Genomic DNA, 13,240 nt, shown 5'->3' with positions numbered 1-13,240 from the left:
GGGAGAATTTGATGAACAATCTCCTCATCCAAAAAAGTGTCTTCCAATCTTCTTTAATTTCCCTTAAGAGTTTTCCTCATAGAGGTCCTATGTATTTCTTACTAACTTATTTCTTTGTGAATAGTACCATCTTTTAAAATGACATTTTAGAGCAATTTATTAACTATTACCTTTTGTATCTTTAGTTTATAACTGACCACCTTGCTGAACTTTTAAGGTTTGATTTTGTTGTAATAAATCCGTAATGCATCATGTTCTAACAAAGATAAACACGTGAAGGAAACCCGCCTGCTGCTCTTCACTGAGGACCTGCCATCATGCCTATCTATTCTGAATAGCAGGATAAGTACCTGTCCATAAACAGAAAGCAGGCACAACTGCAAATATGTAACAGATGTGCATAAATGAAGGAGCAACTCTAGTTCTAATCTTTTCCCAGTTGCTTCTTTTTTGAAGACAACAGTCACACCTGCAATAACTCTACCTTCTTCCTAACTGGAGGTCTTCAATACTCTATCTGCAATACAACTGGGGCAAATAGACACATATAAACCAGTTGGTTGAAACAGTAGACGAAGGTGGGACATCAGAAAAAAGTTGAACATACGATCCCTTAAACATTTTGAGTTCAAAATATATAAATGCACACTCATGTGCCGAACTGTAGAGATCAGCATCTGCTCTGGGGAGTGTCGACCCCCTGATAGGGCATCCATCAGCTGCCTTTCTTGAGTTCCAATATCTTTTTTTTTTTGAGTTCCAGTATCTTTAAAGAAGAAAGAGAACTGAAGACTTGAGTGAAACAATCCAAGTGTGGAATTTTTACTGCACTCCCCAAACCCCAAATCTTAGTTGTCCTGTTCACACCTATTTTGGCAGATTTTTTTAATGGCTCATCTTTTTTAAGTCTTTCAAAAGCTTGAAATTCCTGGGAATTCTTTTTTCGTCCTTCATAGTGCAACAGTTTTTGTAATTTTTAGTTGATGTATATAACTTTACAATGCTAACCACAGTAGTATAAACAGACTTGAGAATAAAGCACATTCACTTTTGGTGAGTTCAAGTGGGGTGGGGGCAAAAGTAAGCTAGTCCTGGAGGAAGTGGTGGACTGCAGCGTGTGGGCTCAGCGGTGGCCACATCAGTTTTACGGAGGGAATGGAGTTGACTAATCCATCAAATTGCTCAAGTGGAAGGCACACAAAAATGCTCTTAGAGACATCATGCTTACTACATACAATATACAAATATATACAGACATACATATGTGTGTGTGAAATATTCTACTACTTGGTTTTATGGCAGGAGTGGATTTTAAGTTTTATCAAATGTCCTACTTGCACCGGTTAAAAGGATTCTGATTTTTCTCATCTGATTAATAAATATGATGAAATACAGTACATTAAAAAGAACTGAAATATCCTTATATTCCTAGAATAAATCTCACTTGTCATGGTATATTATTTTAATGGCCTCTCTTTACCAATATTTTATTTAAGAATCTATATTCATAAGTGAGACTGATATAAAGCTTTTTTAAAAATTATCTTTTTTCTCAGAATACTGTTGCTTTTCTCACTGAAGTTATTTTTTTTATATCAATATAACATGAATACAGACACTTGCAAAAAAGGCTACTTCCATTTAACTGAATGATTATGCTACATAAAAAATTTTTTTTTCAGAGTTGGTTGAGTACAATGGTTTGATATTTTTAGTACTACTATGAGGAAAATCAATATTAGGTTTTTAGAGACTTCCAATCAAAGGAGGGAATTCTATTTCAAGAACATCATGGAGGTAAAACCAGCAGAGAGGAAGAGGCCATGTGTAATTTTACATATACTTTTCTCTCTCCTTCCAAAAATTTTATAGCAATTGTTTTCAGAAAGAACTCTGACTTGATGAATACAAGGACAGGCTTACAATAGAAATAAGTCAACTAAAAGCCAACCCCTTAGTAAGTCTTCATAGGCCTCAAAATAACCCCTTTTTGAATGGTAAGATTAAAAAAATAATAAGCCATGTATATGAAGTGAAGCAGCAAAGCATGTATTTTTAAATGAAGAACTTTTTTTTTAAATGCAGATGCATTCACTTTTTTTTTTTTTAAGATTTTATTTTATTTATGAGAGACAGAGAGAGAGAGAGAGAGAGGCAGAGACACAGGCAGAGGGAGAAGCAGACCTCACTGAGCAGGGAGCCCAATATGGGACTCGATCCCAGGTCTCCAGGATCACACTCTGGGCTGAAGGCGGCGCTAAACTGCTGAGCCACCAAGGCTGCCCAAGAAGAAACATTTTTAAGGAGTCTCCTCCTGAAATATCTTATTCAGTTATATCTGCCGTTTTATCACTTAACACAAAAAATAAATAAACTTGTCTCTTTCTCTCAAAATATATCTAAATTAATTAAGTGGGCAGTCGTCTTTTTTACTGCTTCACTAGGTTTTGTTATTTTAATGGCTTGAATATAAAATTGTTTTTATAGACTGCTGAGTTCTAGCTCTGAATGAAAATAGTAAGTCATAAAGGTTTTGTTTCTGTTGTGACTGATGGATTATCAAAGGGAAGAAGGGAGTGTTGACAGAGACCGGGGATTCTTTTCAGCCCTCACACTTGGCTTTCTTGCAAGCTGGAAGAGAATCCTCATCTGCTTCTGATGGCCGAGGTTTCTTCACTGTGGAAATAATTCCAAAAGCAGTTTTTCTCGTTTCTGTAAAACAGACAGGGAAACCATAGGGCTTGAAGTTAAGACATGATTTAAAAAGTGGTGGTTTAACATGTATCACCATGTTACTTTGACTTATAACATTAGTAAATGATAAAACCAGAATGAATGGCTATGGATACTGATGCTATTCATTGTTATTATCCTTTTCCCCCTATATATATATATATATATATATATATATATATATATATATAGTATATATATATATCAGTATATTATTCACATCTAATTTATTCTAAAGGGTAAAACTGCAGGGCAGGTTCTAATGGTCTGTGCGTGGTATCTTGTGTAGCCAGAACTCAAGTCACAGGCTTTGGTATAGCAGATGTCTTACGTATGGTAGAAAGGCAGATGAATCAAAACAGCCCAGCTGACAGCCAACCGCATCCCTCCTAAGGTGTGCTTACTTATGTGTGCTTACTTGATCATACAGCACGTACCATATCTGGGTCTCTCACTGAGTCATCAATGCACCTCCAAAGAATCAATCATATTGCACTGTCAACACCCAGCAATGCCTGGTTATCTAACAGGTGTTCAAGAAATCCTTGTTGAGTGAATGAGAAGATCAAACTCACATGTTTATTGATCTCTCATATATTAGTGACAATGGATAAAGAATGGGAATTATTAGGTATCAGGTCAGGCTGGCAGCAGAGTTCAACTTAAATCTATCCAATTTCAGCTAAAAATATACTACTGGGCCAGGCTGTGTGTCATCTACACAAGACATTGAGATGCCTGCCACAGTGCTTCTTCCCACCACACACTGAGATGAAAGCACATTAGGGGCAAATATAATAGGAATGGAAGCACCCATAGGAAAAAACTCTGCTTGGATGAATTAGGAAGGTATCATAACAAAAGTGACATTAGGAATACAGAAGAAGGAAAAGGTTCCTTTGCAAAGGCATGGAGAGAAAAGAAGAACCCAGTAAGTTAAGATGACAATAAACTGCTATGAAGGAATGTGAAAAAATTAGGGGTAAATGGGGATGGACGGGTAGCTTGTGAAGGGCCACGATGCCATGAAAAGATCCACATTTGGTCCTCATGAAATAAGGAAGGACTAGGGAGGAGAGAGAGAGAGAAGTCCATCAGCTACAAAGAAGATAGAATCAAAAGAACATGAACATAAATTATGTTCATTAAATATAAGAATTATTCCTTGTTGTAGTAATAAAAGTAAAGTCAATTCTAAAGCATTACATAAGCATTGCCTTCTCATTTATCAGGGTTAATTTTCCAAGTCTACTAAATCTTTGCTGGTTATTGAAAGCATTTTAATTGATAAAAGGGACAAACTTCTCTCAAGGTCATTAAAATGCCAACTTCCCTTGTCCCTTCTCTACAACCTCCTTAGAATTGCTATTCACTCGTTTCTGGAACATTGAAGGCCCCACATAATTCTGATTCCCTATAGCGAGCCTTCCAGTGTTGAATGGCAGCTAATGCGTGTCCTAAGTCTTCAGTTTCCAGGTATCCATTCCAGCACTGCTTCTGACAATCTCTCTCATGATAAGGTCTCCTCTAAGACCCTATTAACCATCTTGTGGTAGTGGTGCAGTGCACTGCTGTCCTTCTTAAAAATGTGGCACTTGGATGATACACATTCCAGCTGGGACTTCATCAGTGTAGAGGGTAATCATGAGACTTGGAATCCCCTTGCTTCAGATTTCTTTATTTCTTCTAGTACAACTTGAGGCTGAATTAGCAATCTTTGGAATCTACCACACTGCAGTCTAATATTGATCCCAATGTTAACTAAAACCAGGACTGTCACAAAAGGGTGAATAGTAATGCTACCTAAAGTCTGTAAGGCTTCCTTTAGTTTAGTTTCTATAAAAGCTTATAATATATTATATATATAATAATACATATATCTCCTCTGTTGAACAGGTGAGTTTTTTGAAGTCAAATACAGAACTTCACATTATTCCCATTATATTTTCTTTCTTTTTCCTTTCCTTTCCTTCCTTTTCCTTTTCCTTTTCCTTTTCCATTTCCTTTTCCTTATCCTCTATCTATCTATCTATCTATCTATCTATCTATCTATCTATCTGAAAGAGAGAACACAAGTAGGAGGCAGGAAGAAGGAAAAGCAGATTCCCCACTGAGTAGGGAGCCTGAGGTAGAGCTCGATCCCGGGACCCTGGAATCATAACCTGAGCTGAAGGCAGATGTTTAACTGACTGAGCCAATCAGGCACCCCTCCTATTATATTTTCTTATTAGTTTCCCTTTCTTGTTCTAGTCTACTTTGGAACACCAATTGTTATCCAGAATCTGGATGATTCCTTATGTTCATTTAATACAGGCAAAAATAGGGGCACCTGGGTGGCTCAGTAGGTTAAGTGTCTACCTTCAGCTCAGGTCATGATCCCAGGGTCCTGGAATCAAGCACTGCATCCAGCTTCCTACTCAGAGGGGGGCCTGCTTCTTCCTCTCCAGGTCTCACCCCTGTGCACCTGTGCGCGCTCTCTCAAATAAATAAAGTCTTTAAAAAGAATAAAACAGACAAAAATAATGGCAAAACAACCAAAGCATGAACCAACTATTCCCTAATTTCAAGAAAATATTGATAAAGTCCTAATTAATTTGGCCATTCTCAGAGCTTATGTGATGGGGTCTAGGCTATATCATAATCTCAAACTAAAAATGTTGAAAACAGAAACAAAATCATCTAAGTTATGGTAAGTCAATACAGGAATTAGTTCTTCCAAGTGGAGATCAGATCATTAAAATCAAGACACAACACAAGGCCTACATAACTCACCTATTCATATGCCAGATAACCTAGTTTACATGTAGCCCTGTTCTGAAGTTTAAAATTCATCTAGGTGATAGCAAGTAAACCATTGTGACCACTACTACTAGAGCTAAAAATCACAGAGAGATTGAAGATAAAACAGCATATTCAAAGTGTAAATATTTTTCTTTCTTTCTTTCTTTTTTTTAAAGTGAAGGAACAGAGACAGCAGGTTTTGAAGATTTTATTTATATATCTATTTATTTGAGAGAGAGAGAGAAGAGGAGGGAGGGGCAGAGGGAGAGGGACAAGCCAACTCCACGCTCAGCACAGAGCCTGACTCAGGGCTTGATCCCATGATCCTGATCATGATCTGAGCTGAAATCAAGAGTCAGGCACTTAACTGACTGAGCCACCCAGGCATCTCTTAATCTTTTTCTTTTATTTTCATTCTCCAAAATCTTGGCATATCAAATACTTCTAGTTTAATTTTTATCATCTGATTAGTAAGAAGTTCAGTGGCTTTAAGTAGTGGAATTAAGGTGAGGAGATAGATATACGTAAATGAAATGTGAGTAAAAAATATACAGTCTGCATATAGTTGAGCATGTAAACAAAAAAAAATGAGAAAAAGAACAATGAGTTGTAATAAATGTGAAAAGTTTACTACTTGAGTTTGTAAGTTTGTTAAAATGTATTTGCTACTTTTGTGTTCCTAAAATGGCTTAAAACCAACTTTTCATGTTTTAGTTCTTGAAAACTGATTTTCAACAGGAGAAGCACGCCTCTCTGGAGAGAAGCAGGGAGAAAGGGAGATTGGAAGCCTCCCAAAATGTGGACAGGGACACACATGCAGAGCTTGAAAGACACATTCGATACTCATTTCTGTAAAGCAGACTGTTCACAGAGTACACAAAGTAAAGCCTAAAGGGTGAAAAGCACTGATAGGTAGAGTTAAAACAGGCTGAGCAAAGATGGTCCTAAAGGAGTTTGCAGAGCAGGAGAGTAAAAGTAAACTTGGCTCCATTGTCTGATTTAAAAAGACTGGTTCCTAACAGGGCCATTTGGTGTTTTTATTGAAAGAACTGGCTCACCTCCGTGCAGAAGCGCTGCTCGGCAGTTAGTCGACACTGCAGCCTTGGCATCACTTTCAGACAGCCCAAACAGCAATCCTCTGGTGGGGTCATTAAAGCTTTCAACCCAGTGTCAGACAAGGATACAAGACTAACAGAATAACTGCCAACTCCAGCTGACCTGGCCATACCAAGACAGACCTTTATTCTACAGCAGTTCTTAGCCTGAATGGAACAGGCATCTGTGGAGAGACTCGCTCTAAGCTTTTATAATATAGAGTCCCTGTTCCCCTTTTTCTATTTCACCCTTAATCCAGAAAACAAAAGGATGGAACTCTACAAAGTATGTAATTTGTTTTTGACGGTTTTAATCGGTAAACTTACAGTAAAATTAAAAAAACCCAAAACCTTGTTAAACTATAATATCACAACAAATTCCAAATTTCCTAAAATAATACTTCAACAATTTGTAACACATAAAAGGATACAGGTTTGCCACATCGTATGGGCCTCTTATTTCTAAAGGCTAAAATAAAGTGAACAAAAAATAGACAGGAGAGAAGTTATTCATAACATTTCAATGATTTCATTTGTAATAAATTAATAGGATGCTTAAGTATTAAAAAATAAAGGAGTCAACTGCACCAATTTAAGTCCTTTATAATTTTGATGGTTTTCTTGAGTTTCTAAAAGAACTCTAAAAGCATTTTGTAACAGCATAAAGAAAAAACTTCACATAAACCTGCAGACCAAGAGAAATGGAAATACATTTTACTCTTCGGCAACTGCAGTGAGCACATGCAGCTCAAAATGAAAACAGGCAATAAGTGTTCGTTACATTACTAATCATTTTTCCTCTAGAAGTGTTTCAAAGTTTTATAACTCGAAAAGTGAAAACAAAGTAGTCAGGCCAGACTTACCCTTTCTGCAGCACTAGATATAATCACATTCTGCAAAATAGAAAGTGATCAACATTAATCTCAGATAAACGGAAAAAAAGTTGAAAAGTCTTCTAATACATATAGCCAGTAATCACTTTTTAACATTTAAGGCTCTACAAATACCAACTTCTTTTAAAGATAAGGGAAGGAATCAAAGTCAAAGAAAGACCTTAGGACCAACAGCAGCCTATATAACAAGAAACAGAATAAGCCTTTCCACCAGATTTTACAAAAGATGAATTCATTTAAAAAACTAGTTGAAAAGGTCATATAATCTTAATTCAGTTTACTGATGACAAATAAGTGTTATTGAGACCATTCTTTTCATGGTAGGTAAACTACAAATTCCTTATTGGAAGATAAAGGGTTTCAACACATCTTCCCCATCCCACCCCCCCTTGCATTTTTCTTCCTTTGATGTTTTTCTTTAGAACTTGCAGGGCTCCTTGACATGGCATAACTTGTTTCTGGACCTTGAGAACTTTCTGCTTGCAGGAAAAGGAATCAATTAAACAATTCCAGTAATGTTAATAATAAGAATAAACTGCTAGATTTGAAAAACACCCTGAAATTAGGGAACCATACCTTTCCTTTGCAAACTTGCATCAAATTGAGGGCATTGGAAATTGTGTACCTTCTCATTGTGGAATCTTTGATAGCAGGGCTGTAGACAAGTTCAAAGCACACACCTCGGTCAACTGCCTTCACGGGAGATAAAGAAAATAAAGTGTCCAGGATAAACACACGCTGTCCTACTTTATTTTCATGAAGACTCTCTCTCCCTCATCTCCTTCCTCAACCCCTCAACCCCACCATCCACCTTTGCATGTCAAGGTATAGCCTTAAACAAAAGCAGATTCATGCCTGAAGACACCATCCACAGGAGAAGGCAGACGTGTGGCTCTATTTGATCAATAGTTTCTCTCAGCTGTAGGGAAGCTGACTTTATATAAATAGGAATCATGAGGAGGCTATGGAGAGCAAAGTCCCAGTGGGGTGGCAGACGGGCCTTCCTCTTCTTCCCTGAACTATTAAAAGGAAAATGGAGATGTGCTCCCTACACTTAGGGTAAACTGTTTATAAACACATAAACCAAAGAAAAGTAATATGACCCAAGAACGAAGAGACAGAAATGAAGAGCTGAAAAAGCTCTAGGAACAGAGATGGGAAGGCCCCTCGGGTAAGTCAGTTATTATAGACATTAAATGAAGGAAGTACTATGTGTCAGGTACTGTGCTAACAGAGTCTCATGTACTTATTTAACCCTTATGATACCTTTATAAGGCATTGTGGCAGAGACAGCTAACTGCCCCCAATATCTGTTCCCCCTCCTTTTTTCCTAATAGAGTCCCTGAGTTTTGGCTAGGCTCATGGATGGAAGAAGCCTGGGTTCTTGACAATTTCATTCAGCTCACCAGACAAACTTGGTATTTTACATGAGAAAAAGAAACTTCTTTCCTTCGTAAGGCATTCTTAATAGGTAGGCATCCACAGGTAAGAAAACAGCCTGGAACGTGTGGAAACAGAATTGAAATCTACCACTATACTGTCCATCTTTTCTGAGGAACAACTCAGTATCTTTATCCATCCACAACAGATATGTGTTCAGCCAACCTTGTGTGGAAATGGTGAGCAAAAGCTGACAAGGTTCCTCCCGTTTCAGAGCTTATAGTTTACTAGGTAGGCTACCAAATAACTACACAAAAAATAACATTTCAACTGTGCTAATAAGTGCTATTGAGGAGTTTGGGAGTAGATGAGGAAGAGACTGAGAAAATAGTAGAGAAAGGAGCATTTTCATAGGAAAGAGGACATGCAAAGGTTGCAGGGAGTGTGGGAGCATGGAGAGGAGGTCATGGGCTGGGGAAGACAGAGTCAGGGGGCCCCCTGTGGTGGCAACAGAGGCTAAGGAGGATGGGAAGGGCCAACTGTGCAAGGACTGGAGGCAGCACTCATTTTAGCAGGGGGAAGCATCTGAAGGATGGGCAAGGCCAAGTCACTTGGTTGCAGTGGTCTTCTGAATGAACTAAGGAAAGACAGCGGACACAAACCAGGCAGTACTGGGCTGCCAGTCCAAGTCTGCGCCTGGCGGATGAGTTTCTATTACCCAGAGGATGAGCTGGGAGTGGTCAGCTGTGCTGCTGGAGGTCTCTCCTCCTGAATGTTCACAGGGAATGGAAAAACCCGCCTTCTTCCAGCACTGGCAGCCCACCTTGATTTAACTCAGGTGTACGAGGAAGGCTCCTACTTCCCCCACCCCGGGAACAGAGATTTCCTTTCTCCCATCTCCCAATCTTCTCTTCCTTAACTTTTCCTCTTGCCTTAAGGCTCTGAGATTTTATTGTAGATATCCTTACATATCTGATATTAGTTAAAATTCACATGCTATTTTCCATACTGCAACCTTTCCTGACAACTTTTTCCCACCTCTAATCCTTGGGCTTGTGTTGATTATTTCTGGGAATGATGTCTGATATTCTTTGTGCCATAAAGTATACCTCAGTCTCCCTGCCTGTGTGGTACACTTCTTGAGAGCTGGTGTCAAGATACTTCTTTGTAACACACAACTGCCTTTTATACAAAGAGTGTTTAATATATTTATATTCTGAGTAGATAAATAGTAGCTTCTGGAAAAGAGGTTATGTAAATAGTGCTATTCACTAGGGATTATTCATGTAAAAGAAACCAGGATGAATTTGGCTAATTATTCAACAGATAAACCTAAACACTTCCTTCAGCCATATTCTCAACTATTCCCTTGGCTACTTTTCTACCCAAACTACTAATTAGTCAAAGAAGCTGACATTTTTTTCATCATCATTCTATTTACTGAACTAAAACACAAGGCAGTAGGATAGAGAAGAGGGGAAATAAAAGATGTGGATGATACACCGAACTGGGAGTGGGAGACCAGGTCATAAAGTATTCCTAACTGTATCTAAAATTTTAGCCACCCCCCGGGGTTGAAATAAAAATAATAACTCCTCTCTCTCTCTTTCCTTTTTTTTTTTTTTTTTTGGAGGGAGGAGAATGACAATTATCAGCTTAATTGATTTTGCTTTTAGTACATTAATCAAGTTCACTATTAAACAGCTAAGAAAAGTCTGAGACAGAGAAATTATACATAATGCACTATTGAAGGTTGTGAATATCTTTCATAATACCATATTTTAAATTTTTTAGATAGATAAAATACAGACTCATTACCTGGGCCTGCTTCTAAGACCATTCTAATGTAAATTGCTTTAAGCTCATCAAATGATTGTTCATAACAGCCTCTTCATAAAGAATGACAGTGTCTGCCTGATTGGCTTTTGTTCACATCTCTGACCACGGTTCTGGAATAGGCAGATGATCAGATTTACTAATGAGAAATAACAGTTATAATCATGCTACAAGCCAAGGACAGGTGTGTAATACTTGAATCAATAAAGACTGGTGGTAAAATTCCAAGAACTAAGCAAAGCTTAAAACGACAGGAAGAAAATAGAGAGTTGATTACTAGGACAATATACAGAGTCTCTGTTAATTTCATAAAAATTCTTTATTGAATTCAAAAGGATTCAACACCCTTTTGGTAATTATTATTTAAGACACGTAATTTGTTCATCTAATTCACAAATGAAAGTAACATAAGAAAGCAATGAAGTCTTACTTGTACCTCTGCTCGCATTGGCCCCATCCCCACCTCCCCTTTCTAATCATTTCTGTGTCTTCTTCCAGTACAGTCTTATTCTTCATACAAACACAAGCCAAATATGAATATATATTATTTTTTCTCTCTTACCCAAAAGGTAGCCTACCATATTTTTGGTCTGACTTGAGGGGTCTTCCATGTCAGCTCCATAACTTCTGCATTCTGGGTTATAGCAGAATGGTATTTCACTACAGAGCTATGGCATGTAATTAACCAAGCCTCTACCAATAGACTTTGGGTTGTTTCAATATTATAGGTAGAATAAACACTAAAGTGGGATTGCTGGGTATTATGGGTTGAGTTGTGTCCCCCCTCCCCACCCTCCTAAAAAGTATGCTGAAATGCTAACCCTCTGTATACCTTAGAATGTGACCTTATTTAGAAACAAGGCTCTTGCAAATGTAATTAGTTCAGCTGAGGTTACTGGAGTAAGGTGGGCCCCTGATCCCAAGACTGGTGTCCTCACAAAATGATGACTATGTGAAGACACAGAGATATACAGGCAGAACACAGGAAGAACACACTGTGAGGCAAAGCCAGAGACTGTGGAGTCATATAGCTGCAAGCCAAAGACCACCAAAGATTACCAGCACACCAGAAGCCAGGAAGAGGCAGAGAAGGATTCCCTTCCGGGTTTCCCTTCCTGATAATATCATTTCAGACTTCTAGCCTCCAGAAGTGTGAGACAATGAACTGCAGTTGTTTTAGGCCAACTAGTTTGTGGTGCTTTATTATGGCAGCCCCAGAAAACTAATATACAAGGTCAGAAGGTCAAGCGATTGTAATTTTATTTTATTTTATTTTAGAGTTAGCTATATTTTATTTTCTTTAATATATGTATTTTATTGGAGTTCAATTTGCCAACATATAGTATAACACCTGTGCTCTTCCTGTCACATGCAGTTGTAATTTTAAAGGTTGTTGCCAAATTATCCACTTCCCCATAAGGATTGTTCCAATTTACATGTTACAACAATATATGAGAATATCTGCTTTTCCTCATTCTTAAGGCAGACTGTATCAGCAAACTCCCGGGTTTGTGCCAATCAATTAGGTGATTTTAATGTGAATTTTTCCCACTGATGAATTTAAATATCTTCCATTTGTGAGGGCCATTTGGATTTCCTTTCCTGTGAAATGTCTTCTCACATTCTTAACCCATTTTTGGGGATTGTTCATTCGTGTTTTTTAGCTTTTCATTTTCTAAGAGCTTTTTATACATTAGGGAGATTAAATTTTTATCTTTGATACATATGAAAATATTTTCACCAGTCTTTTAACTTTCTCTGTTTTTTTTCTGCCACACAAAAATTGTTGGTACCAACAAGTTTGCTAGCACTGCTCTAAGCTCTGGATCGATAAAGCACTCAACACACTGAGGTTCACAATATGTGTGATGAAAAAAGTTTATAGAGCACTCACACCCAACACAAGTATATATGGCATGATTCCTAGAACAACTTCACTGCTTCGGGCACTATTTACTGGACATTTCTCAGTGGGGACTAATTGAATCATAAAGACAGAAATGGATTATAGTTAAAGGAAGTGCTGAGAGGAAAACATCAGGGAATGTAACACATATAAGCGCTGAAATAACTCCATAAACTTGAAGTCATTGTTGAATGGCAATAACGCTGAAAAAAATCAAAGGGAAGATAAAGATATGTGTGCTGCTTAGAAAAAATTCTTCTCAAAATCTGAATTCCTAAAGATCATGTTTTGAAATACAAAATTATTCTATGCTTAACAAAGAGCTCTGCTGTAAAGTAATTTTAAATAGCATTTCCCAGTGGGAAATGACATTGGATTTAGAATCAGAGCTTGAATGCAATTTCCAAGTCAGCTTTTGAGGAAGTGTGAGCCACAAACTACCTGAGTCTTGACTCTTCATCTGCATAATGGAGATAATTCACATCTACCCACCCTACAGCTGCTGGGCTAGAGCAGGTTGGAAAGTGCCTAAACCATAGAATAAGGAATGAGAAGTCATCTGATTGTCCAAGAACAGGCGCTGAATTCAATTTTTTTTGAAACCCAACTCTCACATG

The 13,240-nt window shown here is 37.7% G+C and overlaps 1 protein-coding gene across 2 annotated transcripts in view; it reads right to left on the bottom strand.

Moving 5' to 3' along the window:
- Positions 1-798: 798 nt before the first annotated feature.
- Positions 799-13,240, bottom strand: part of RPP30 (ribonuclease P/MRP subunit p30) — a 28,572-nt gene continuing 16,130 nt past the window's right edge. For both annotated transcript variants that reach the window (XM_038578176.1, XM_038578175.1), the window contains 5 exons: positions 8,078-8,194; positions 7,472-7,501; positions 7,040-7,077; positions 6,573-6,652; positions 799-2,712 (listed from right to left, as the gene is read on the bottom strand). In XM_038578176.1, the coding sequence (XP_038434104.1) occupies positions 2,603-2,712; positions 6,573-6,652; positions 7,040-7,077; positions 7,472-7,501; positions 8,078-8,194 (375 nt within the window). In that variant the 3' untranslated portion in view covers positions 799-2,602. The remainder of the gene's footprint in view (positions 2,713-6,572; positions 6,653-7,039; positions 7,078-7,471; positions 7,502-8,077; positions 8,195-13,240) is intronic.

This window comes from Canis lupus, chromosome 28 (genome assembly GCF_011100685.1).
Source record: "Canis lupus familiaris isolate Mischka breed German Shepherd chromosome 28, alternate assembly UU_Cfam_GSD_1.0, whole genome shotgun sequence".
Classification (NCBI taxonomy): domain Eukaryota; kingdom Metazoa; phylum Chordata; class Mammalia; order Carnivora; family Canidae; genus Canis; species Canis lupus.
The sequence above is the reverse complement of the archived record's forward strand: the minus strand, read 5'-3'. Positions and strand labels throughout refer to the sequence as shown.